The sequence below is a fragment of the Rhopilema esculentum genome, chromosome 17 (genome assembly GCF_057945365.1).
Source record: "Rhopilema esculentum isolate cy_ngs chromosome 17, ASM5794536v1, whole genome shotgun sequence".
NCBI lineage: Eukaryota > Metazoa > Cnidaria > Scyphozoa > Rhizostomeae > Rhizostomatidae > Rhopilema > Rhopilema esculentum.
The window spans coordinates 86,284-112,608 of record NC_142831.1 but is presented as its reverse complement, the minus strand read 5'-3'; the positions used below and the strand labels follow the sequence as shown (position 1 = coordinate 112,608).

Here is a 26,325-nt window from a genome sequence, read left to right as displayed (position 1 = left end):
TCGGTGGCCCTAGGATTATCTGAAAGAAGAAGCTTCCCTCCACAGAAAATTTTGTGACCACGCCCTTTAAATTGGCTTAAAATATATTTCAGAATATTTCTAGCAGTTATTTTCTTGCAAACATTTAAAACATTTTGTTTTTTTCAAGGCATGCTTTTATTACATTTGATTAATTTGGTTATTTTGGTTATTTGATTATTTTTCTTAAAATCAAGTTTAAGAAGCGATGACCGTCGCTTGGCTAAAACTTTACTGCATCGGATTGGGGTATTCATTTTTGCAAAGTGCAGGCTGAAGGAAATTCTAAAGCCAATAAAAATAATTGTAAAGCAGCTTCAATCGTCCAGTGAAAATCGCGTCACAGCACCGTCTGTAGCAAATCACTCTAAGAAAATCTCGTACACTTTTTGGGAAAATCCTATTGTTTTATCTGAAAATCCCTGGAAATCCTCTTGTTTTAGGGAGAATCTCGTACGCTATTTGCAAGAGTGAATAACCCCTCGGTCTGTAGAGAAGACTTGCAGTAACGATGTAAAAACTTGACTGAGAACCAATACGTGTAGATGGTTGCGGAGTTTTCTCGGTAAATGTATTTAAAAAATAGTTGCACTTGATTTTAAGAAAATTTTCAAATTTTTCCCGAGAAGCTTTTGTTTAGCATCGGAAAAATATTTCAATTTGTTAAGCACCACTGACACACTTCCATTATCTTTGATTAGACTACGCCTCTTAGTCTAGAGCCTGGTTTCACATAGTCGTTGAGAGTCGTTGGCGGTCTTTGAGGGTCGTTGGTAAACTGAAAGACCGTCAACGACTACCGTAAATCCTCGAATTAGCCCACTGGGGGCTTACTTATTTTTGATATTTTTAGATGGGGGCTTATTCGAAGGGCAGGGGCTTATATGAAGGGGGGGCTTATAAAATTATTTTAGACATTAAAAAGACATTATTAAAAGACCTCGATTATTTTAGCAGGAATTTTTTATGGGCATTTAATTATTTTTACCAAAAGTATGAATATTTGAGGTAATACAATTAAAGGCCAAAGACAACCTCAAATGGCAAAAATCATTAAATTTAAGGGGGCCAATTCAAGGATTTACAGTAGCAGCACCTAATTGAGGCGGAGTTAACACGTGCATTAATAAGGGTAGATTCCCCTCAGCCACATACCATGAAGACAGAGAGGGAATGCAATCCTGCATCCCTGACATTTGGGAGTAAGATCTTGAAGGGAGACATAATATTTTAAAGTTATTTAGTTTAATGGAAGTTAAGTTGTTTATTTTCTGAAAAAATGTTTCTTTTCACGATTTTCACGTTACCTCAGCCTTTTTGCTTGTTTCTTTCCACTAAACATCACCGACCCCAACCCCCAACTTACGAACACTTCACTTTAAACCTTGCCTGCATTGAACATTGGGAGTCTGCCACCCTTACTCCACTGACTTTGCCAAAGCTACGGGCTTTGCCAAAGCAAGGATAACTTGGCGTCGGAGTTTCGTTTTTCTATTGCCTGGACCTGGCTCACAAATTTAAGTGCATGGAAACTGGTCGGAAGCGACTTTTCGATAACAAGAGAACAAAAGAAACGGCAGATTTGTATCCTGAAAGTATCGTCAAGAAAATTACAAAGTCTGATTTCATCTAGACCCTGGACTTCCGCGAAACGCTAATTATAAAACTGTGACCGAATAATTTCATGTTAGAGGCATATTTAAATAAGGGCAGAGCCAGTGGCGGCTCGTAACTTTCACAGTTGGGAGGGCAGAACATCAATATTGCAATAATCGATAGAAAGGTCGAGTTGGCAAATTTTTCACTGTATTCATGGTTCGATGTTGATCGTCATGGAGCGCAGAAGAAAAAGCATATATAGATGTGGTTGTTGTTTAGCGATGATGTCATTTTATGGGCAAAATTTTTCTTGCCCCGAATTCCTCCAAATAAGCCAATCACAGGCCGCGTTTCGCAATGCCCGAGGTCGAAAATTAGCTTGTGCGCATGTCGGCTAGGGGGACAAAAAACTTTGCCCGTAAAATGACATCGTCGCTCAAGGCACTAGCGGGCCAGAAGCGAGGCTAAGGACGAGACGGGATAGCAAGGAGCTTTTTCTAGAAGAGATACAAACTTATATAATTAACCACAGTAAGACTATCTTCAAAATTAAATATGAATATCATAGATTTCCTTTGAATCTTTTTGAGGGGGCATTGCCCCAGATGCCCATTAGCAAGAGCCGCCACTGGGCAGAGCAAGCAATACTTTGAAATTCTAGCTTTTATTCCAAAAAATTTACAATAAGATTTTACAAAACAGTACCCCAACTTGTAAGAAAGAGAGAACCAGTAGCGTAACGAGAGGGTAAGGGGGCGCCCCCCCAAATGCTCAGAAAGTTGGTCTCAGAAAGTTCTGCAATAAAATTTGTACCTCAGGGTAAGAGAAAAATATTTAAAAGCAACAAAGCTTCATTTGCCAAAAAGTTATTCATACGATGAAACAACAGAAAAAAAGAAAGCAATGATTTTTGAAACTCTTCTCTCATGTTTCCGTCAATGTTCTACCTTGGAGAGTTAGCAGTAGGCTCTGCGCGTTTTGTGCAGGGCTGTCGCTAATCACTTTCACTTAGGGGGGTGCCAGTCACAAATTTGCCGACAAATAGGGCGTGGCCTAAGGTGTTTCAATTTTTAGGTGTGGTATTTCGACACAAGTATGTTCTCGTTAGTCAATCATCACTTCTATTTTCGAGTAACTGTGGGTACTTAGTTTGCACGAGTAGATCTCACGAATAGGACCGCCACGGGGTTTCGAAGGCCTTGAAGGAAACCCGAAAGACGAGGCCCCGAGAAATTTTTTGCGACCACGCCCTTTAGATTTTCTTAAAATGCATTTCAGAATATTTCTTGCAGTCATTTCTTGCAATCGTTTAAAACTTTTAACTATTTTTAGGCATACTTCTACGTTTCATTGATTTCATTCTTAAAATGGAGTTCATTACTGCTAGAAGCCCCATCAACCTCAAGGCCCTGAGGCACTTTGCCCCTTGCTCCCCTCGGCAGTCCTGCTTACAGTGTACCTCCAGGATCAACGTTCGGAGTTTTTCAATAAACTTTGTCCCCAAACTTTAAGTAGAAATTAGGTCGCGCTGGATATTGGATATTAGATTCTAGACTCCGGCTGCCGACAGGGAGTCATTTGAAATTTTTGGTGGACATTTGCCCCTCCTTGACACCCATAGCACCAGCTGTACCTATTTTGAATTGCTGAGGGTTTTTGGGTGATACTTTTTCGGTCTTATCCTCATCTTATCCAAACTTTTTGCTAAAGCTATCGCATTGAGAACTTCGAAAGTAAAACCCAACAAAACTCTACTTTTAGAAAATTTGCCGACAAGAATTTTCTAGGGGGTGTCGCCCCCCCCCCCCCACTAGCGACGGCCCTGGTTTTATGATAGACGACTGGACGTAAGAATAGGTCTTTTGTATAGTCAGACATACCCTGGGTACCAGATAGTGAGTCTGGTACCCAGGGTAAGTCAGACCAATCTTAAATTTGAATGGCAATCGAAATCCGGTGGTACAGGGCGCCTTTTAACAAAATAGAGCAATTTTTCTCAGCAAATCGGCAACCGTGCTACGTTAAAATGTCACACACAATTGTTATTAACTTAACTTTGAAACAACTGATGGTATGTAGATGTAAAGAGGTCAATGTCGCAAAAACAACAAGAAGCAACCCAATGTGATGCAAAAAATAAGTAGAACTTGAACGACCAGAATATTGAAATTGAAGTACAAGTCAACTAAATTTTCGCAACGGTATACAAGGCTTTATTAGAGTGTGCTATTCAATTTTTCGTTGGAAAGCTGCTATGCAATAAGAATTTGCAAGAGGTGCCCCCTCTAAACAGCTGGCATCGGGAAAGGCTCAAGGCCTAGATACCCCATATAGCTAGTGCTTATGTTACCCTGCTGTACTCCTTAATATGTTACCGTCATTGGTAGTAACTCCCTAACAAGCCTCACTCAACCCCTTGAAGCAGTACTCTTAAGTGCTATTGGCAATAAATACTTCCTACCAATCAGGGGCGGATCTAGAGCAAATTTGAAGGAGGGGCAGTTGGTAGTTGGGGCGCTGAAAAAATTTCAAATATTGGTTACGAGAGTACGCTGTAAACAACAATTTCAGATACCTTTTCAGAATAAACAACATAACTTTGATGTAATCCTTGAAGCAAATTAACCTATCGGTCCAAGAACTTTTCTCATCTGATTCTCATTCTTCAAAAAGGCGCACAATTTCCAAAAAAGGGGCGCCAGACTTGCTTCATTGAAAAACAGTTTTTCAACAGTGGCGTACCCAAGGGGGGGAATAGGGGGGTCCGGACCCCCCACTTTTCTAAAATATGGTCTTCGAGATTTGTCCAAAAACGATGTAAAACTCATTGGGGGGGGGGGGGGATGGTAGTATACTGATGCTTTTATCAATAACAATTGTAAAATACTTTGCTATTTACCGTAGCTAAATGAATCAAATAATGGGGGAAAATCTGCAAAAAGGGCGTTTCCCCGCATTTGCGAGTGTTTGAAGGGCGTGGTCCAAAAAATTTCCTAGGGGCTACGCCCCAGAACCCCCTGTTCCTGGCGCCCTGGGTACGCCACTGTTTTTCAACATAGAAATTTCTCGTCTGACAATATTCAGAAAACAAAACTCGAGAGGAATTGTGATGCAAATATTTTTATGTGGCGTTTGATTAACCAAATTTTGACATGTACAAATGGCATAGCTCATTATAAGCCATCTAAAAAGAGCCGTTTTCCATCATTATAAATGGGCGTGGTCTAAAAAATTTTGCGGGGAAGACCCCCGGCTATTTTCCTTACTGGTTTGCCCCCCAATCTTCCCACTCTGGCTACGCTACTGGATAGAACTATTGGGTAAAGTGATGAAAGAAAGCTTCAAATATTGCCAGGGAATTTCCTTCGGTCAAAATCTATTTTAGATGCAGTTTCTTGCCATCTCTGAAAGACAATTCTAAAAAATTTTCTCGCCGCTTACCATGGTGGCGGCCTTTACTAGACCCGTCCACAATCTTAACATCCCCCCCCTCCCACTTTCAATGCTCCTAAGCTTACACAGTGGACATTTTACCATATCTATCAATTTCTAATCAACATGACATGTAATAAGTTCTTCTGTAGTAGCAACTTGGGAAGGGAAGAAGGTTGCAGCACTAATAGCAAAGCCGAGCTCTTGATTAAAACTACGCCCTAATCGCTAAAATTAAAAATTGGCATTACATAACATTCATTCTGTCACGTTTGGACTTCAGTTTTTCTTTATGAAAGTAATTATTCTATTACTTGAGTCCGTGAGCCAGGCGATCTATGACGTTTCGAATGTTCTTCAGAATTCAAGACAATATTTCAACGGCCCTAGCCTGCGCCGTAGACCCCCCGTCGTTTGGTAGGGGGTGGGGGTCTACGGCGTAGGCTAGTTACACTCGCCCTTGATGGCTTATTTTTTTCAAGCAGCGTTGAAAGCGCAGAGGAGCCAAAGGTTTTCAAATTTGGACCAAAACGCAGTTTTGTTTTTTAACCCTTGCTTTGCAAGCTCCAAGAAATCTTTAAACGTTTTTGGAAGAAATCTCACTTGTTTCTAGCACTTGAAATGAAATATCTCGTTTCGCTGATAGTAACTAGTGAACATAAACATAAACTAGTAAAATATAGGTAAAAGAACGGTGGTATGAGTTTAAATAAGTAGTAGGAAAATATATCTTTGGATAGTTTTTATTTACTTGAAAGTGAATCAGAAAAATTTATTGAAGAAAACTTTAGATACACCAAAATTATGTTTCAGTACAATGCAAAACTTCCAGATACATCAATAATCTGTGTTAGTTCTTAATTGACAATTGTACAGGCCAGCACACCTGAACTTCCCTATATTAAGCCTTGCAACACCACAATATCTTAATAATTCCTTTTAACATAATTATGTTACAGCTCTTCAAAAAAACCCTGATTAAACCACAGAGATGGCTTTTCTCAATATGTATCAAGTGAGCAGCCTATATACTTTCAACCTAATTCATCAGTCATCACAATTCTTCCTTCAGATCACTGAATAAGCTTTTTAATGAAAATGGTTGCATAATCTTCAGGCGTTTTTATATAATTAACAAACATTTATTTCATCAACACACTTCATTGATCAAAAGAGTTACAAGAAAAAGAACTGATAAATGCGCTTGTTTAAATTAACAGTTAGAGGTCATAGAATAAAACAATTGTTGAAAAATTTAAGCAACGGCTACTGCTCATGAAGTGCAAAAAAAACAACAAATTCATATAACACATTATGAAATGACAGAATGAAGACACTTGCCCAAATCTGTCAGTACCACAAAAGCAGCTATAATTGCTTTTTGACAAAATGAAATTTACTGAGATAAAACAGCAAAGCAGTTTTAGCATCCAAACAATGATAAACATGTCCCATCTGCATATTTACATGTCTAAAATACTCCAAAATCTACAATTCTCCAAATGAGTAACCATACAATAAACAAAATGGGCTGACATGGTCCAGGATCAATCAATTTGCACCTGACATATGCTTTTCAAAAAAACTGCTCCTTGCCAATTTGCCAAAACACAGATAAATGAATTTCATAGAAAAGAACATTTTATCACTTTTCCCTCCTCTAAAAAGTGCATGCCTTCCACCGTGCCATCTTTGTGCCAGCAGTTATTTCCAGCAACTAAAATATCTTGCAAATGCCTTTGTCATTTCTGAATGGGTTTGCAGAGGTTGGTAACTTTGAAACTAACGGATCAGCTCTTCTCTCGTTTTCACAGAACGCAACAATTCTGCAACAAAAAACAACAAAAACCGTGTTTACATAAAGACACAGATCTGTCTGTTTCATTTTCAACTTTGATATCTGTTTCCTAAAGTTTATAAAACAAATTGGTAAAGGTTATGTGATGATGAGCTACCTGCAATTCAAAAGGGGACAACAACAATCATCAAGCTTGTTTAAAAGATAAAACTTGATATATTTTCAGAGGAAGTTCAGCCAAATGTCATCCATCAAAACTGGACAGGAAAAAAATTTATTGTTCAGCATTTATGTTTGAGAATTTATTGTTCAGCATTAATGATGCCTCAAAAGAGGCAGCATATCACCATTCAATGTAGAAATAATTAATAATTTGCGACTGACAACTTCTATGAAACTTTTTAATGTTCCAGAGTACATCAGTGATGGAAATTAGTGAGGCATGGATAAATTAAAGTTTTCCAATAAAAGTTTTGGTAATTTAATAAACTTTGATAGACTAAACAAACTCAGAGTCACAAACAGAAAGGAAAGGGATAGTCAAATTCCCTAGGGCCAAAAGGTGTAAGGAATCTCATAAAGTAAAGAAGTTGATTTAAAGAACTGAATTAATCAAACGTAACACAAGTAACTCTCTTTAACACAAGATATAATGTTGGTGAGAAATCATTTCATTTCAGTTTCACTCTTCTGAAATGACCAGGTATTTTATACTAATCCAAAACAGCATGTTTTCCAAGTTTCTGTTCACTTGCTCGCAAGGATCCACATTATCCTGTTCCACCCTAGGGGCTTTTCTATAACCTCTCTGTGCCCTTGAACACACCTATTCTAATATTGCAATATTTACCAGTACTTAATAATTAAACAAACTATCTGTGATAACATCAAAACTGCTTTGGAATTCTATAATATACAATTTCAATTCCATGAATACTAGCTGTGCTTTCCATCAAATTCGTCCAAGCAAATAATACTTTCAAACATATTTCCCACTGGAGAAAACAATGAATCTTGGTAGAAAATGAAAAAGAGAGAAAAGATAAAATGCAGAAAAGGAACTTCAACATTTAATTTACTTTTTTTATTTAGTTGAAGAAGTAACAATTATGTTGTTATCATGAATGACTTGTCAATAGTGTAATCGGCTGACCTCTTGTATCACCAATAGCCTTAAAAAACATATCAAACATGATACCAAAAGTAATGAATGGATTGTTCTTCTAGCAACTAAATTTAAGAGTTTCAAAGATTTCTTAAAGGTCCTGCCCTATTATCACCTATCTTCATTAAATTGTGCAGTGCAAGGATAAATTTTTCTTAAAATTAGGTTTGAGTGGTATGATTCAAGATGTTATCGTGTCTGAAAATTGTGGGTCTCAGCCAAATTAAAACCTGAACTTCGGCCACTAGATCATATGTTTGATTTTGATTTGACTTCTGGCATCTACAAGAAAATTTGTTAGTCTCACCAACACAAGTTGCAGGTTGGTTTCAGGCGTACTGGTTGGCACTCTAAGTGTACTATACCAAACATACCTGTATTTTTTTAATATTCTGTTCATCTGCAAACTGAGAGCTTTACCGGTTTACCAAATTCAATGATGGGCTAAAGTTTAATGAGCTTTAGATCCACGCCATTAATCGGGGGTAGGGGGGGGGGGGGGCAAAACAACTGAAAGATGGGATGGAAAGGAGGAAGGAGGCAGAACAGGAAACATGCAAAGGTGCAGAAGATACCTTAACTAAGCAAACAATTTTGTCATCAGAAGTGACGATGAAAGTATGGCAATGAATATGATGACACATCTTGCCTGAAGTTATGGAGAGCATACAATGAAATTATAGTTATATGGAGATCATACAAAGGAGAAAATAATGAAGTTTGGCTAATCCCTGACATGGCTGTCTGCCTATGTCTGCCTTAAATGTTTTCAAGAAGGTTTTGATGAGGACAATGAATTTTTTTGTACTTATTGATCAGCGGGGGACATTTAAATTGCCAGTGCCAATATTTTTATCACCTAAAAGCTGATTTTTTTAAACTGTTCATTTTCTGGTGCTAATAAAGAGTAAATATTTTTGTCTATCCCTTGTTGCCTATATTTATAAAGCTTTCACACTCTGGCACACGCCTGCTGCTTCCCAGGTATGCGAATAATCATACGCCTTCATTCATTTTGAAAGCATTTTGAAAGCGATTGATTATTAGTTTTGCGGGTTTTTGTCAGGCCACTTCAAAAAGGCTAGACACCTTGTCACTATTTTGGATTAAATATCAAATTCCCAAATAATTATAGCGCTTATCTATTTTTGATTTCACCAAGTTGAATTTGAAGTTCAAAACAAAATAACTATAAAGAGGCCTTTATGTGAAAAATTGTCAGTTTGTAGTGACTTCATTTATTCCTTTTTTCCTCATTATCAGCATTCATTATCCAACTTGTTTATTTTACTCACCTTAACACTCTACGTGCGAATCCCGATGTCAACATTTCCTGTCTTTTGTTTGGGCCTATTTCAACCTACATGCATCTCTTTTTTAAAACTATTCACACTTGGATGGAGTAGCCTTTCCTTTCCCAGGCCATCTTATTTGTTTTACATAATTAGCTGTCCATTGTGAAACCACATGTGTATCATATATCAGACTTTACCAATAGATTTCTAGTTAGTTTGTTTCCATATTCGCTGGAGAAAAAATGCACAAAATACAAGCAAGTTGTTTTATGTCCAGCCATGATAAGAGCTATTAAAAGTTTGTGTTTTGAATTATGGCGGCAACCGTCCCCAAAAAGATAAAATGGCCAGCTGTAAAGTTAGTGTTTGAGAAAGTTGCTGCAAGCAATAAATGATGTTCAAGTGAAACTAAAGCAGAAGTTGGAGGACTGTTAAAGAAATTAAAGGATTATCATCATCTCTGCAGTGTAGCTGCTTACTTGGATGTTCTTGATTCTTTGGAACCCTTATCTCTAGAGTCCAAAAAGCAAAACTTACTGGCATTTGAAATCCCACCAGCTGCAGAAAGGACCAAGAAATCTTTAAAAGAGATTACTGAAGAGGGTAGTCAGCCATTTGGGGAAAATATCGCTTGGAAACAAATGGAGATAAAATGACCGTCAAAGTTAGCTTTCCAAAAGCTGGTCATGAGAGACAAAAACTGGATAATCGTGACCATGTAGATTTGGAAATTGCAGGACTAGCTAATGCTCAGTCTGACACTATTCAAGCAACTCTTGAGATGTTGAAGGAAGCTGGAAGACTACTGATTCCAATGATTGAAGAGCGCTTTAATTCATTTGATCAAAACCTATTTGGAAACATGATCTGGCTTAATCCGAAGTATTGGGACAATGCAAGCAAGGAGAGATTTGTTGCTGATTCACAGTTCCACTACAAGAAGCCTTGTTTGATTGTGAAAGTGTCATCAAAGAGTGGAAATTGCTAAAATACTTGCAGAGGTCTTTTGCCCAGCAATGGAGGCTGGCCAACTTTGGGAGAAAATTCTAAATTTCAGACATGCAGAGTTTCTAAATTTGTGCTTACTTGTTAACTTGTGCTTTTGTATTTCGGGCTCAAACTCTTCGGATGAAAGAGCATTAAGCATTCTAATTACAATATCATCTGACAAGCACTTTAAGATGTCACACAAAACAATGGAGGGGTGCATGATTATTACAGGGAATGACACAAATTGGGACAAATCTGACGGCGAAAAAAAGTTAAGTAAAGCAGTAGAAATCTACATGGGAAAAAGAAGAACCACAGTTTTTCCAAAAAAATCAATTTCAGAAAAAGAGACAGATTAATAAAGTAGAAACAAAAACGTTAACAATCTTGATATGCTAACTTCTTCATTAGAGGACACAACTGATAGCGATGACAGCAAATTGCAAAACATTATAAAACTTTGGTTGATATTGATTGTCTTTTGTTGATATATTGATTAAGTTCAGTTCTTATTTCTGTGAAAACTTGGGCAGTTATCAATCATAATGCTAGAGTCATTGTCCTGTTTGCAATTCCTGCATAGACCTACCATAATTACCTAGATGTTTCCAAAGAATTTGTGTCACATGCAACCACACGGCACCACATGCCTGGATCACCTCAGGCGTATGGTGGTTAGCACACCTGCTATGATTTTCCCACAAAAGCCTGTTTTTTTTTTCTTAAGCCAGCCTGATAGAACTGTATTGCTGCAGCCATTTTTTGCATTTTCAACTTTCTAAAGTTGGCCAAGCAAGGACAGATTTTGTAACAATAGGTTCTTTGGTTTGTTTACATTTTGTTGACTAGTCAATCAGAAAGCTCTATTTCTATGGGCGTCATCTGATCGTAATGGCGGATGGAGGGGTTTGCTGTGGAGAAAACCACACCCTCGTTTGTTCCTAGTGATGAAAATATACTTTGAGAAAAACTCAACTTTTTTTGTACCCATATAGAACGATACATTTTACACATAATTTATTGGCACTAAGCTCTGTGTTTTCTGCTCTTTGCGTGATCACTCGCCATTGACATCCCTCTGGTGGTGGTGAAATGAAAGTGTAACGAAGATGGGTAGTGGTGATAACAATAAAAAGGTAGTAAAAATAATGTACACTCTCCTCACAAAAGTATTGCACCACCTCGAAGGAGGGAAAATGGCGATAAGAATTATCGAAAGCTATTGTTGCACGAATTGATTGTTTTGAAGTGGTGAATGGGAGTTTGTCGGAAGTGAAACAACCACCAATCAAAAATTCAATCTTTTTAGAGCACTTTTTTTAAAATAACAGTTTCAAAACATCTTTTAACAGTTTCAAATTTCAATATTTTGACGGGAGCTATGAACTTCTGAAACCGCTTTATGCCTTCTTGAATTGGTTGCATATAATTAGGCAATGTATTATTGTGGATTTTCATTCCAAACCTGAAGAATTCTTTTAATTAACAACTCTTTGGTTCTTCAAGAACCTTTTAAATCATGGTTCGTAATGTTTTTCATACAAAGCCAAACATTTTCAACGATGTACAAATCTGGACTTGAACAATGCCACGGAAAAACCTGAATTCTTGTAAAAATGGTTTCCTTTTACGCAGGTGAAATTTTATTTTATATTTGTGTAAGACACTCATCATTTTTTATTTGGAAGAATTTTGAGCTGCAAAACATTGCTCAGCGTTGAGTTTCATGTCTTTTACTGCCCCTTGGTGTAAACATGGTGAAATAAAACAGACAAAATCGCTACCCCTCTAACATCAATTTTTTTTGTTCACCCACTTCTTGGTTCATTACTACTGAAGCACTCTTGAGAAACCTTTTTTGATTTATTGAAGCTGTTGTGTGGCTGCATCTAACACGGTCAACAATTTTTCAAAAACTAAAGACCACTTCCCTGTAAAAATTTTAAAGGGACTCTCATCTCATTTGACAAATTTTCTTCCTTAGGTGTGGTCTACATTTTTACAAACAATAATATTTTTGCTTAAAATTTACATTTCTAACTAGGTATTCTATGGCATCAGCAAAATTTGCAAACTTTTCCCGCCAAAATTTGCTATAAAATATGCCTATTTTACCCAATTCATGCATTCAAATGTTTTTTATTGTAAAAATATTGACGAAAAATTCCGCCATTTTGAACAAGGTGGTGCAATACTTTTGTGAGGGGAGTGTATAAAGTATAAATAATGGTGATGATAGTGACAATGGTAGTAAAAAATGAAAAATAAATAAAATATATGGAGAAAAGAAAATGATAACAGGAATGTAGGGAGTAATGATGATGATTGTAAAATAGTAATGTATAGGTAGTTGAAAAAGTGGCGATGTGGGTGATGATGGTGTGTTGCTGTAAGATTAACGGTCAGAGGTTCGGTTCATGCCCTTCGGTGTGAGAGTGTTTGCCAAGCCAATGAGGTATTGCTCTTTGGCTCGTCGAACACTCTCTCGTTTGTCGTTAAATTGCAGTAAGGTATGTTCTGGGCTGCAAGAGTGTTCTGCAAAACCAGACTTGTCTACTCTTTTGTTGATAATGTCTCGTCTGTGTTCATTAAATCTGTCTTTCAATCGTCTGCTTGTTTGTCCGATGTATTGGCATTTCTTGTTTCCGTTAATTTTGTTGCTTCATGTTCAGCTTCAAACTTCATAATTTGGAAAACAAAAGCTAAGGACTCCGTACCAGACCTATTTATATGTGTTAAAAAATGTCTTTTAGTATTTTACAGAGGATGTAACACAAAATAATCCATTTTTTGCCCCATTGTGCCCGCAGGACCAATACAACACAGGATAAATTGTCTAAGAAGGAAGAAACGCCGGGTTGGCTGTCCACCGGATTCTTTGAATCTTGCAATGAGTATGATTTTAATACTTACTTTACTTACTATACTAATATTTCGCCCCGGCATACATACAATATTGGATTCTCGTCGTCGTTTTCTTTGTTCCCGACTATTACCTATGCAACACAATGCTCAATTTTATTGAATACATAAAAATGGCCTAAAAAGAGAAGCTTAATTGGTCTGATAACATACTCAAGAAGATCTGAACTTACAGGCATTGAAATAGAATAAGAAAATGTCACAAAATATACAAGTTACCGCAATTTAAGTGTCTTCGCTAACCTGACTGGCGGTTTTTGTTCTGAATTCGGTAATGGAAACTTGTAAAAGGGAATTCAACAAAACTTGAGACTTACTCTCTTGAGCTTGAAGAGACTTGTTGCCTTTCAACTCTTACTTCCCTTTTCAGTTGATCTATCTGCTTTTGAAACTGCTGAACCTGTTGCCCGTAAGGATTTTGACCAAGCATTTCGATGATGATTTTTGATTCCAATAAGTATTTCCACACACCCTTTCACTACCGGCATCCACAAACTGCTAGTCAATGCGATGTGTCATGGCTCTCAGGCAGGGCATACCGTAAAAACCAGACCCTAAGGCCCTAAGACCCAGGACCCTTAAGTGCTAAAATCAAAAAGGACCCTTAACACCTGAAGGGTCGTCACCTCGACAAGACAATAGTTTATCTCAGTTGACTGTCATCATCGCACCAAGAGGACAGAGATATCAACTGTCAAATGCGCTTTTGTGCCAACTACGGCGTTCTTCCACATCAGCTGCTGCCTTCAAATAAGTCAGAAAGTGACAAGGAATTTGAAGATCTTTCAAAGTTGTTTTATCTCTTGGAATCAATTATAAAGAAGAGACACAGATCAAGAGCAAGGCATATGTCCGAGATGAAGATGCAGGCGCTTTCTTTGGTTGCTGCTTGTCGCTTTTGCGTGATTTTTTTGGATTCTGCCCTCCCTATCCTGAAAAATAGCATTATTGGCAAATGCTATTGTAAATTTGGTGTTGTGTGTAATTTTAAATTTTGGCATATCTAAGAGCATACTGTATGTACCCGCATATAAGAAACTTAAAACTTTTGAATAAGACAATTTGGTTTCTTATACATAAGGAATATTAATCGACAAATGTCTAGAAGCAAATGTTTATGTATTGTTTTTGGCTGAACTTTTAGGAAATTAGTAATCAAAAATAAACTAGATTCCATCGAAAATAGGCCTGGAACTGGAAAAAATAGACGAAATGATTCTGGAACTGATATCTATTGACAGAGGTCAGCTTCAAAAATTCCCTGCATAAAAATAAATTCAATTAATTATTTGATAATTATTTTTATTTTCTATAATCCAATGGCAGAGGTTTTCAGGATACATTTTTTAACATAAAGATTTGTGCAAAGTTTGCAGGAAAATATCGTCAATTCTGTGGCAACCACTCTCAGAGGGAACAAATTAAGAGATACCTAGAGGAAGCCCAAAAGGCTGCCCTGAACTTCCTTGTCGCCAGGGACAAGTGGCTAATTTTTTTTTTGGGGGGGGGGGGGGGGGGGTCGTGTAAGGTTGAAAATTCCAAATTTGCCTGATGAATTTTTTCTTTCGACCTGTTAATCTTCTGGACCTACTAAATTGATTTGGAAATTAGCCTTATTCCAGATTTTTAGGTTCTGTATAATTACCAACATTTTACTTATAATAATTAGTCTTAAGCATAAAAACACTAAAGAAGATAAAGGAAATCTCTAAATTTTGATTAACGTAACACGAACATCTAATCTTTTCTTAAGATATAAAGCAACACCAAAGCCATACCAGCCTAGATCTTGGATATGTTTAATGATAAAAAGTAATATTCTTTCAAGTCAATTAACAGCAATTCTGTTCATTTTCTGCTTTGCCCATCTTAAAGCTATTTGCTTTTGAACGACGAAATCTTCTCGCTAGAGTCTTTGAATTAGTACAATCATTAGGATATAACGATCTTTCAAATGAGGTTTTGATAGAACTTTTATTATATAGCGATAAAGACCTCCCAAACAACCTCAACAGAAATATAATCGAATTAACTCTCCAATATATTCACACAACTGGTAGATTCGAATAAGGTCACTGTAACCTTGCCACCAAGTCTCTTTTCATATAGTTTTGTATGCCTACTTATGCAGTATTTCCCGTTTATGTATATGTTGTATTTTACTATGTATGTATTATTATAATCTAGTTTATATATATGTAGTATTATTAGTTATATTCATATACATGTCATATCCCAGGGGGCAGTCATGTTATATTGCTCCTCCTGGGTTCTGTCCTTGTTATGTAGTTTAGTAATTTGTACGTACTGTTTTAGGTAATTTGTTGTGTAAGTTTTTATACCGAATATATATATATATATAAAAAAAAAAAAAGCTGCTGCAGATCAGTTTTATATAAAATATTTTTTTCACAATATAGAAGCATCAAAATATTGACCATTTTTTCTTTTGTTCTTGATCGAAGGAAAATTTTTACAATTTTCAAAGGGCTAAATGTCCTTTGCTTTTTGGAACTGAAAAGGGGGATCTGAGGGCAAGTGCATATGCCCGATTCGTAAGATAAAACACTCTTCTTTGATCAAATACTTCTGCTGCAGCTTCTTTGATCAATGTTTTGTGGCTTCTTATTAGCATTATCATAGAAATTGTGATAAGATTCAAGGAGGTCTACAAAGTAAAGGAGGAGCTTATTATACACCCGTTAAGAAGCGTTGAGAATTTCTAGCATTGAAAGATTTTTAATGTTTTCAATTGAATTGGCTACTCGTTGTTTCTTAAAAAATTCCCACTCTCAATTGTTCTGATCAATACAAGGAATGATTTTTCAAAACTTCATGCTCAATCAATACTGATGGTAAAATTTAAACTTCTTATCCCAGGGCCAATTTTATGGAAATTTTCCAAAACCACACTTTAAAAAAAGAAGGCTGTATATGAAGCATGGAATATTCTAACATATCGACCGTTGCCTTAGAAAGCGTTTTTTTATTTGTGTAGAACAAAATATTCAACATAAGACGATTACAAATATGTTTCTATTATAGCCTATTCTTTATGGACTCCGCTAGCAACAGTAGTTAAAGGTTAACATTGCTAGAAGCTCTACAGCTTCACTTTAACTTTACAGGGGTTTTATTTTTGCGTTAGCTTAAGAAGATGATCTAGAGAATCGATATAAAAAATTAATGACAATAACCCCTTTGCAATTATTGAACAGAGTAAATGTTTGGCGAATTTAGACTACCTTAATGCAGCCATATCTCCAGTTTAGGTGCGTAATTCTAGAATGCGCACGATGAAAATCTAGAACGACCCTTACGTATTGAAAAAATCATAGACTTATTTTGCCTTGAGATTTTTTCGCTTGCAGCAGTTCAAAGTTTGTAGTGCACTTTCACGCAGCTTGGTGGTTGTTTGGCCGCCATTGTTGTTATTTTTGCTAGATTCAGGGGTCTTTCACAAGCTCTGATTGGCTTTTTCACCATTTGAGAGCATAAAGCTGATTGGCTGTAACATTTTTCGCTCTTAGAACAGATTAATCTGGACCAAGGAACTTGCGCTACGATTAATGGATGTTTTGTACTGTTCTTTTATGTTATAAGGTTTCAAAATTCTTTCAACAGAAAAACATATTTATAACAAAAATATAAACCCATTCCACAACAAAAAAACCCATTCCACAATTTTGAATTTCCAAGACCACATTTTGGATTTCCAAGACCACAAAATGTGGGAAAAATCACACTAAAATAGGCCCTGTCTTATCCAGAAATTCACCTTGCCTATTCAAAATAATTTAATTCAACTTAACCCTTGTCAGAAAGGAAACAAACGATGCAATGGTGCAATTTGAGATCCAGTTGAGACAGGTCTTCGCAATTAAAAACGATTAGAAGATGTGCCTGCTCCAGAGAATTTTAATAAGATCTAAGATTTTTACATTTGAAATCCCAAAATCCTAAGCTATAAAATTCACATATTTGGTTATAATAGTTAGAAAAAATTCCAAGTGAACTTTTATGTTTTCCAACTGCAATTGGATTTTTCAACCTTTGTGGGGGGCATCATGCCCCCACGCCCCAACGCCCCCTATCATTTACGTACCTGCTTGTCGCTGTCTGACTCCATGAAAGACTCATTTGAAGACAGCAACTGACGTGAATAATATGCGGAAGAACGCCGTAGTAGAAGCAAAGGTACATTTGACAGTTGATGTGTCCTAATGGTGTGATGATGACAGTCAACCGTGATCATCTATTGTCTTATTGGGGTGAAGACCAAGCCTGGTTCCCACTTGGTTGTTTCGGTCGTTTGGGTCGTTACTTGAAAAATACCCAAACGACAGAAAAGGCTCAGTGAAAACATACCTGCCAACAACCCAAAAGACCCGAATGATTCAAACGACAGTTGTCGCAGAGATAGAAAAAATTCTATCTCCGCGACCCAAAATACCCATGCATTAATGATTCTTGCAAGTGGAAACCGACAAACGACTCAAACGACTCAAACGACTCAAACGACTCAAACGACTCAAACGACTCAAACGACTCAAACGACTCAAACGACTCAAACGACTCAAACGACTCAAACGACTCAAACGACCCACGGTTTAGTAACTTTTTTCAAGAAGAGGGGATTTTCTTGTAACCGCGTGTTTGACTAGAACAAGAACAAGATAGCTGAATATTTCACAGCAAACTTTATGGAAGAAGTTCGAAAATACGAGTGCCATTATCACAATTACTGGAAAGAGTTTAAAAATAAATACAAAAATATCAAATCATGGCAAGCTATTGCACTGAAATTTAGTGATCTAACATCGTCGTCTGTACAAAGTCACCAGAGGTAGAAATAGTTGACTTGGCAACATCAGTTGTTGTTTATCAAATGCTACCATCGTTCCTTCCACGCGTGCCGCCAAAATTAAATGAGCGATGCATGGTGCAAGCAATGAACAGCATCAACAACAAACGACTCAAAAGACTCAAACGACCAAGTGGAAACCACAATGTGTTCTTTGGGTCGTTCGTGTCTTTCAGGAACGATTCTGACGACTCCAACGACCCAAACGACCAAGTGGGAACCAGGCTTTTTTATTTTAGTACTTCAGGGTCCTAGGGCTCAGAGTCTTAAGGTCTGGTTTTTACGGTATGCCCTCAGGCAGACCTGAGAGTTTTTCAATACCACTCAAGCAGGGACCGCGGAAGTGGGCCTTAAAGGGTTTCTATCTTATCTGTTTTGCGCTTCAAATTTTTCTCATCTTTCATAAGCAATGAATGTATGCTATTCGTGTATGGATCTTTTTTGACAATTGTAATTGCGAGAAAAAAAATTAAAAAAGGTTGAAAGTGAATTTTATCCAAGTTGATGACGTCGTCAAAAAATTTGACCACCGCTCGAGATATTTTAATTCCATCTTGGATTTGAAATTTGCATAGTAATCTAGTGCAAAAATGCAAGAAAATTAGAGGTCGAGTCAATGGCTGATTTTCAAAGAATTTTTATCATTTTTTGATGACGCCATCAGAAGCAAGTATCTTGTGACAATTGTTTGGCCCGTCTTGGATTTGAAGTCACTATGGTTGATTTAGTTTTCTGGTGGATTATGAAATAAAATTCGAGGTCAGACAATTTGCTAGTTTTCTACTAAATTCTCTGTCTACTATTCTCTGATCCGGGCAATTTTTACCTTCACATTTGGCAAAAATGGATCATAAGATTGAAATCTTCATGTTGAAATTAGTCTGTGCTGAAAATTTCAAGCTGTTTGGGACATCAGACAGCAAACAAACCTATTTTCAAGATTTAGCTTTTCCTATACATTTCAATGGAATTTGTTCCTGTAATGAAATTTTGTCTCTGCAGCAGCAAATTCCGGTCAAATCTAAAGAAATATCTAAATATTCAAAACAAAGTAACTTACGACAAAACAAAGATGAAGATTTCAATTCTGAAGTCCATTTTTGAGAAAGATCCATAGATAGCGAGATGCAAAATCAATGACGTCAACCCGGAATGGAGAATTGCTGATAAATGCCCTGAACAAGGACACCCAATGCTTTCTTTTTATTCATAACGGCAATTTTGTTTTATTCTATTCCCAGAAGAACAGTGAAATTTTCATCAGGGCACAGTGCTGCCCCGACTGCCTCCCTAGAGTAAGCCGGCGCCCCCTGCTGGTGAATTTTACAGATATACTTTAGTTTACCAACTTCAGACCTATGACCTCAATTGTCTAAAACCGCAACAACAACAACATCCAAACCTTATGAAGCGTGACAAAGAGATTTCACATCTGTGATCTTCTCCGCATACTGCAAAACCACGCACTGCAATCCCCGCCCCCCCCCTCCCTCCGTAGAAGTAAAATAAATTATGAGCCCTAACGGATAGTCCGCCACCCTAACATGCCATTCTTCACATTTCATCATGCAGCCATGGGGGCTTCGTCTGGATACAACGGAAAGATACACTGGCGGACTGGCACATCACAATCTGGCAAAAAGACCCCATTTTCGAAGGCACCATTTTATGGGGGTACCATGTATTTTGAAGTGATTGCATGATCGGCGTGTTTTCGATGTGTGAATTCATGAAACAAACTTTTATTATGCGTGAATGCGTGAATAGACATTCACTCGTGATCTGTGAATTAGCATTCTTATGGCGTGATTGCGCGAAAATGAGTGCTGCAGGCGAATTTCGAAATGGAGAGCTATCCCTGTTACATTGCAGAAAGTCTTGGTTACCGGTACCAGACCAGATAAATATCTCAATTATTCAGAGATTCCAATGACGATGGCTCTGCCAACCTGAACTTTCTCCTATTAGATAGTTGTTAAAGATTCAGAGGGACTTTAGGGGGTGTGATCATGAAAGTTGATTTCCAGTACCGTGAAAGCGTAATTTGCAATTATTTTACGCAAAATTGCATGATTCAGCATGAATACATGGTACCTCCTTTTATAAATATGAGACATGCCTTTCTCTGTCCTGTTACGAATAATGATACTCGTGGATTAAATGAAAACTGAGGTCGAATAAAGCGTCATAGCATGTGATTGTAAAAGGGATTGGATAAAAACTAAAAAAAATCTTGAACTATGTGCAGGGCATCGTTTAACATACTGAGTTGTGGGGCGGTTGCCCGATCAGGCCCCATTTGCTGCCCTATTATCAGTGGCGGTTTTAAGGGGGTCCAGGGGGCCATGATCCCAAGCCCCACGCTTGTGGTAGCCAAAAGGGGCCCTACACTTAAGAAAAAAGATAGAAATTGTAAAGAACAAGGGCCCCGCAGTCCCTAAAACCTCTGCTGATTATCACCGACCGCTGAAATCTCGGTTTTGCCCTACCAGTGATGGACCTTCTTGACTTAAATGTTTTCATAGCTAAAACCTTTTAAACATTAGAACACCTTTATGGTGGACATACTTTGGACTGTGCTCTTGAATCCACTGAAGTAAGTGAAACAGCTTAGCAGGGGCTGTAAATGGGCTCAGCAGCAGTGGCGGCCTGGCTTTTTTCACCTGGAGGGGCCAGCAGCAAAATGGCACCCTTCATAACTAACATTGAAAGATTGGCAGTCTGGTAACGCTCTTATATTTTTCAACCTTGTGTGTCAAGGATAGACTGACCCCCACGTGAGCACAGTGTCCCAAATATAATAATTTTTCATGGGGGTGTCAGGACAAGTTGGATCGACTCGTGTACGAAATGGACTGTCTCTTTGAAGCCAATCCAAGCAGATAAACAAAATTAAAATGTGTCAAGAGCATGTTTGGGGGAAATTCCAAGAGTTACCCTTACGCTGTGGTAAAATGAGGGCTTTGTTCTCTTTGTAACTGTTGTGTTCATTTGGCACCTTGGAGGGGAATCTGAAGCGCATGATAATGAAGCCTAATATTGCACTCTCTAGCAGCTTCTGTCACAAGATACAGTAAAATAAAAACATCTTTCACGTACATACTTGTATATTCTCTAACATTGGCATAATTTTATATCTGATCACATATGCGTAGACTTGCATTTTTTTCGGGGGGGGGGGGGGGGGGGGCTCAAAAAATTAATGACAATTCCTTATGGCAACTGCTGATGTCACAGGATAAGAAATGGGTTAGCTAAGGGCTTAAAGATGATTTTTTCGTGCATTTTTCATTATCAAGGAAGAAGAAACACACATGAGATGATGGAAAGTGTATTTTTAAATCATAATCAGTTTCTTTAGGTTGAGATCATCAGTTCTATTTAGGCACCCAAAATGTTTATGCGTGGAACCAATAATATAACAAACTAATCTAAAAAATTGGTGAAGCACTTCCTTATTTTCCAGGGAGGGGGGCTCAGCCCCCCCTCAGTTTTCCTCAGGAGGTGCTGAAGCCCCAGAGCCCCCCTAAGTTTACGCCTATGTCTGATCACATTTCAGAAAAGCTCTTCAAATTGCGAAGGTTGGAGAACGTTGCCGACGCCACGGAAAAACTTGAATTCTTCTTGTTCGGAAGTCGTCGTAAAAATGGTTACTCGGGTAACCTTTTTATTTATATTTGTATAAGGAACTCATAATTTTTTGTTTTGACGAATTTTGAGCTGCAAAACATTGCTCAGCTTCAATTTTCATGGCTTTTTTACTGTCCCTTGATGCAAACACGGTAAAATAAAACAAACAAATTCTCTCCCCTTCAAAGGTCATTTTTTTTTGCTCGCTCATTTCTCGGTTTTATTATTACACAAGGATTGCCGCACCGCCGCGAATTTTTTATAGCAAAGCGAAATTCAAATAGCTAAAGCAAGTTAAACAAAAGTTTAAAGCTGACCTAATGAATGGGAAATAATGGGAAATTTATCAAGGTAGAGTAACAAAAATGAGAAATGCAAATATATTTTTAATATTTTTAGATTTTTAAGCCATATCGACCACTGCGAAAACATGATAACTGAGCTATGGCGATAGGAGCACCTGTAATATATTTGCAACAAAAAAGGCTTTTCTTTGCACAAACCTGTAAGAATTCAGAAAGGCGAACTTGGAAATACTTACTTTTTGCTCGTTTGCCCAAAACTGTCAAATTCTTCTGAGTGTTATAAAAGTATTTCTCAGAAGTTCGGGTCACACGATTTTCGTACTGGAAAAGGCCTAATTTTGGGTATCATTTCGTAACATGTTGCAACAGAATACAATCGATAAAACATGTCAGTACTTTTAACTCCATATCTTCCAGCTAATTGCGATGTTGTATAGGGAATAAATATTACAGCATTAGCCTATGTTCAAAACAGCATTTCAACTCCTCGTTGGATGAAAATACAAAATTTTCTTCGACAAACAGTCGTAAACAGTGACCCGCAAGTGCCTGAAAATTTCTCATTAAAAAACGGCTGTAAAAGTGTCACTTTTCGCTAAATTCAAGGCCAATATAATCTTCTTGGATCATAAACACCTAAACGTGATCTTGCCAAAGTTGATTCAAATTTATCATGTGGCGTTCAAAAGAAACCTGCTGCAAATGGTTTTGATTGAATTTGAAAGTTTTACAAGGATTTCAAGGCTTCCAGACTTTCCAATTAAAAATTTTCTTTCTTGATATTTTAAAATGATATCTTTCTCAAAATGAAAATGAATAATACTAGAAATAGCTCTTGCTAGTACTGCCCGCAAACAATTAGTTCCTTGATAATGATTGTTTTGAAAATTTAGGTCAGGATATTCGAAGAAGACACCATCTTGGGTTTTCACAATTTTATAAAAACAGCTGCTCTAGTTGATGCTAAACTATTCTTTTTATCAAGAATTTTTGGTGTTCAGTTTGCCTTTGATTTAAGTCCAACGCCCTTTTGAAAATCATGAAGTTTTTCTAGGGTTTGACATTTATTTTTCGTTTTCGTGAAGCAAAGACATATGAAAATGGACACGTGATAGAACGGGTACAGCTAAAATAGATTGCGATAAAGGATTCGTACAGCGATGTACAGGCGATAATTACGACAATCATAACTTTTGCTCGTACGGTGTCGAGTTTTTGGGAGAAAGGTGTGGCATTCGACTGGTTTTGATTCCCAAAACTTCGAATCAAAACTTCCATCCATTGCGGAGAACCGAGCTGTGATGCAGCACCGTTTTCATGTCAAAAAAACCGAAGGCCTTTAACAGAGTCTTGGCAGAGCAACGCTCCGAAGATAACTCCCTTCCGCACAAAGAGGTGGCGGTTAACGACCTCCTCGACAAAGCCGATTGATTGACAGTTGTCATGGCAGCAGAAAAGTGACAAAATCTGCTGAAAAAGTGCTGACATTATGAACTAAAGCTTCCATATGCTACTTATACGCGGGGCAGACTATAAGCCCTTCACTCGCGCGCTATCGCGCGCGAGTTGCGGGCAATTAACCATGGAATGACGTCTAATGGCTTCACAAAAATGGTAATTCGTATTTATAAAAATCTATCCTTGGTCGATAAAGCTTGAAAAAATAAAAAAAAACAAAGAATATTTCTGCATTTTTCAATTTCATTTCTATATCTTGATAAATTTTCCATTAATTTTCACCTAAAAGCCTGGTTCCCACTTGGTCGTTTGGGTCGTTGGAGTCGTCAGAGTCGTTCCTGAAAGAAACGAACGACCCAAAGAACGCATTGGTTCGTTGGTCGTTTGAGTCGTTTGTTGTTGATGCTTTTCATTGCTTGCATTATGCATCGCTCATTTAATTTTGGCGGCACGCGTGGAAGGAACGATGATAGCATTTGATAAACAACAACTGATGTTGCCAAGTCAACTATTTCTACCTCTGGTGACTTTGTACAGACGACGATGTTAGATCACTAAATTTCAGTGCAATAGCTTGCCAAGATTTGATATTTTTGTATTTATTTTTAAACTATTTCCAGTAATTGTGATAATGGTACTCGTATTTTCGAACTTCTTCCATAAAGTTTGCTGTGAAATATTCAGCTATCTTGTTCTTGTTCTAGTCAAACACGCGGTTACAAGAAAATATCCTATTCTTGAAGAAAAAGTTATTAAAGCGTGGGTCGTTTGAGTCGTTTGATTCGTTTGTCGGTTTCCACTTGCAAAAATCATTAATGCGTGGGTATTTTGGGTCGCGGAGATAGAATTTTTTCTATCTCTGCGACAACTGTCGTTTGAGTGAGTCTTTCGGGTATTTTGGGTCGTTGGCAGGTACGTTTTCACTGTGTCTTTTCAGTTGTTTGGGTATCTTCCAACGACCCAAACGACCCAACGACCAAGTGAACTTTTATTTAACTTGCTATAGCTAGTTGAATTTGGTTTGCTATAAAAAGTTCGCGGCGGTGCTGCCATTTTGTGGTGGGTGGTGCAATGCTTTTGCTCACCAAGTTCAGTGTACCGAAACACTCTCAAGAAATCTTTTTGATTTTTCGCAGCTGTTGTGTGTGGCTGCATAATTTTTCTCTCCTAGGCATGATCTACATTTTTACAAAAAAAATTCATGCATATCTAACTAAGTTTTCTATGGCGTCAGCATAATGTGTAAACTTTTCCCGCCGAAATTTGTTATAGAATACGCCAATTTTACCCAATTCATGCATTCAAATGTTTTCTATTGTCAAAAAGTTGACAAAAAGTGCCGCCATTTTGAACAAGGTGGTGCAATACTTTTGTGAGGGGAGTGTACACTGGGGTCGCAAAAGTATGGAAACGGTATCGACCAGACGGAAAATGAGATAGGGGTAACCTGGAACCGAACTTTATTAGGTAATGTTTTTCCGATGTAAAATTTTTTGATGAATAAGAAAATCTTTGGTAAACTTGCGGTACCCGCTGCGTTTACAATATATGGGCATTTTTCAAACCGGTGGCATGGTAATCAATTATTTCGCAAAAAACATATCTTTTAAAAGTCGGTCTCGGCATTAAACATCATTTTATACCATTTTAAAAACCGATTTGATCCCTTTTTGTTATTTCTACCAGGTAGCAGCAAGTTATAGGATTCGGGGGATTAAGATTGTGAAGATGAGGGTTACATCATGTGTTTGATTGCCTAAAATATCGCAAGAAGTACAAAAAGGATCGTACCTGCGCTTCATAAGAATTCTTCATTACTGTTACTAAATTCTTCATCCTCGCTTTTATCGCTGCTCTCATTATTGCTCTCTTCTCCAGCCAAAATTTGCTCCACCTCTTCAGGGTATCTATCCATCATCTATCCAGCATCTATCCAGACTATTTTTCCGTCCGCAGACCATCCATTTTGCCCAATATCTGCAAAGTCAATGTTCGCTTGTAGGCAGGACCTCCACACTTCTGCGATGTAGTTTGATCACTGGCAATGCAAATGCAATGATTGTCGACATGGAGACAGCAAAGACAAATCTTGAATCTTTCCTTTATTTTCATAAACATTCTTTGAAGATCTCGTAACGAACTGCATTTAGGTCTTTCTTTTCCTTTCCAAAAATGTTACAGACATACTCCTTCAATTTTGAAAGCAGATCGTCATCAATACTCCACTAAGCTCCTAGCCGCGAAAAAACATTAACAAACCTGTTATTTTTTTAAAGGACTTGCCAACAGTGACTCTTTGACTTGCGAAACAACAAAGAGAGTCATTTCCTGTGGAAGAATGGAAGCCAATCAGAGCCTTTTTGTGTTCATCGCTCATATCAATAGAACTTAGCTGCAGAATCTTCCTAGAATTTCCTCTGCCATGATCACTTATTACCTTCTCGGGACTCTCTAAGAACACACTATGAAATAATATATTGATATCAACATCCCCTGACAGTGAAGAACGAACAACCACAGATGCATCGGCATTCTCGGAGAGCGAGTGTACAGCCTGCAGAAACAATTTGGTGCCTGCTTCTTCTTGATTGCAGCTTAATTGCTCAACAACAACAACATACGTGGTTGTGATCTGGTAGCATAATTGATGCATCGAGAACATTATTCGTCGACACTGTAATTTCTGAAGCAATGTTTCTTTATTTGCAGTAAGCTCATCCTTCACGATTTCTATCAGCTGTGTTTTATTTTCTCCCCTTTTTTCAGGAAATTGGCAAAATCTTGAGGAAATTCTGATTGGGTTGATTTTACAATGACTCTGTCAGCAATACCACGCTTTTCACGCTCTG

At 37.6% G+C, this 26,325-nt stretch overlaps 1 protein-coding gene across 1 annotated transcript; it reads right to left on the bottom strand.

Annotated features, from left to right (window-relative positions):
• Positions 1-6,253: 6,253 nt before the first annotated feature.
• On the bottom strand, positions 6,254-13,730 carry LOC148958118 (guanine nucleotide-binding protein G(I)/G(S)/G(O) subunit gamma-8-like). Its single transcript, XM_089113401.1, has 2 exons — positions 13,537-13,730; positions 6,254-6,875 (listed from the first exon to the last, which is right to left on the bottom strand). The coding sequence occupies exons 1-2, from the start codon at positions 13,647-13,649 to the stop codon at positions 6,767-6,769; spliced, it is 222 nt and encodes a 73-aa protein (XP_088969527.1). The 5' UTR covers positions 13,650-13,730; the 3' UTR covers positions 6,254-6,766.
• Between the last annotated feature and the right edge of the window lie 12,595 nt (positions 13,731-26,325).

Excerpts from the sequence above, each read along its gene's own strand:
- LOC148958118 (XM_089113401.1), bottom strand. The coding sequence starts at position 13,649 with ATGCTTGGTCAAAATCCTTACGGGCAACAGGTTCAGCAGTTTCAAAAG. Across the intron at positions 6,876-13,536 it reads GTCTCTTCAAGCTCAAGAGA|AATTGTTGCGTTCTGTGAAA; the intron begins GTAAGTCTCAAG and ends TTTTTGTTGCAG.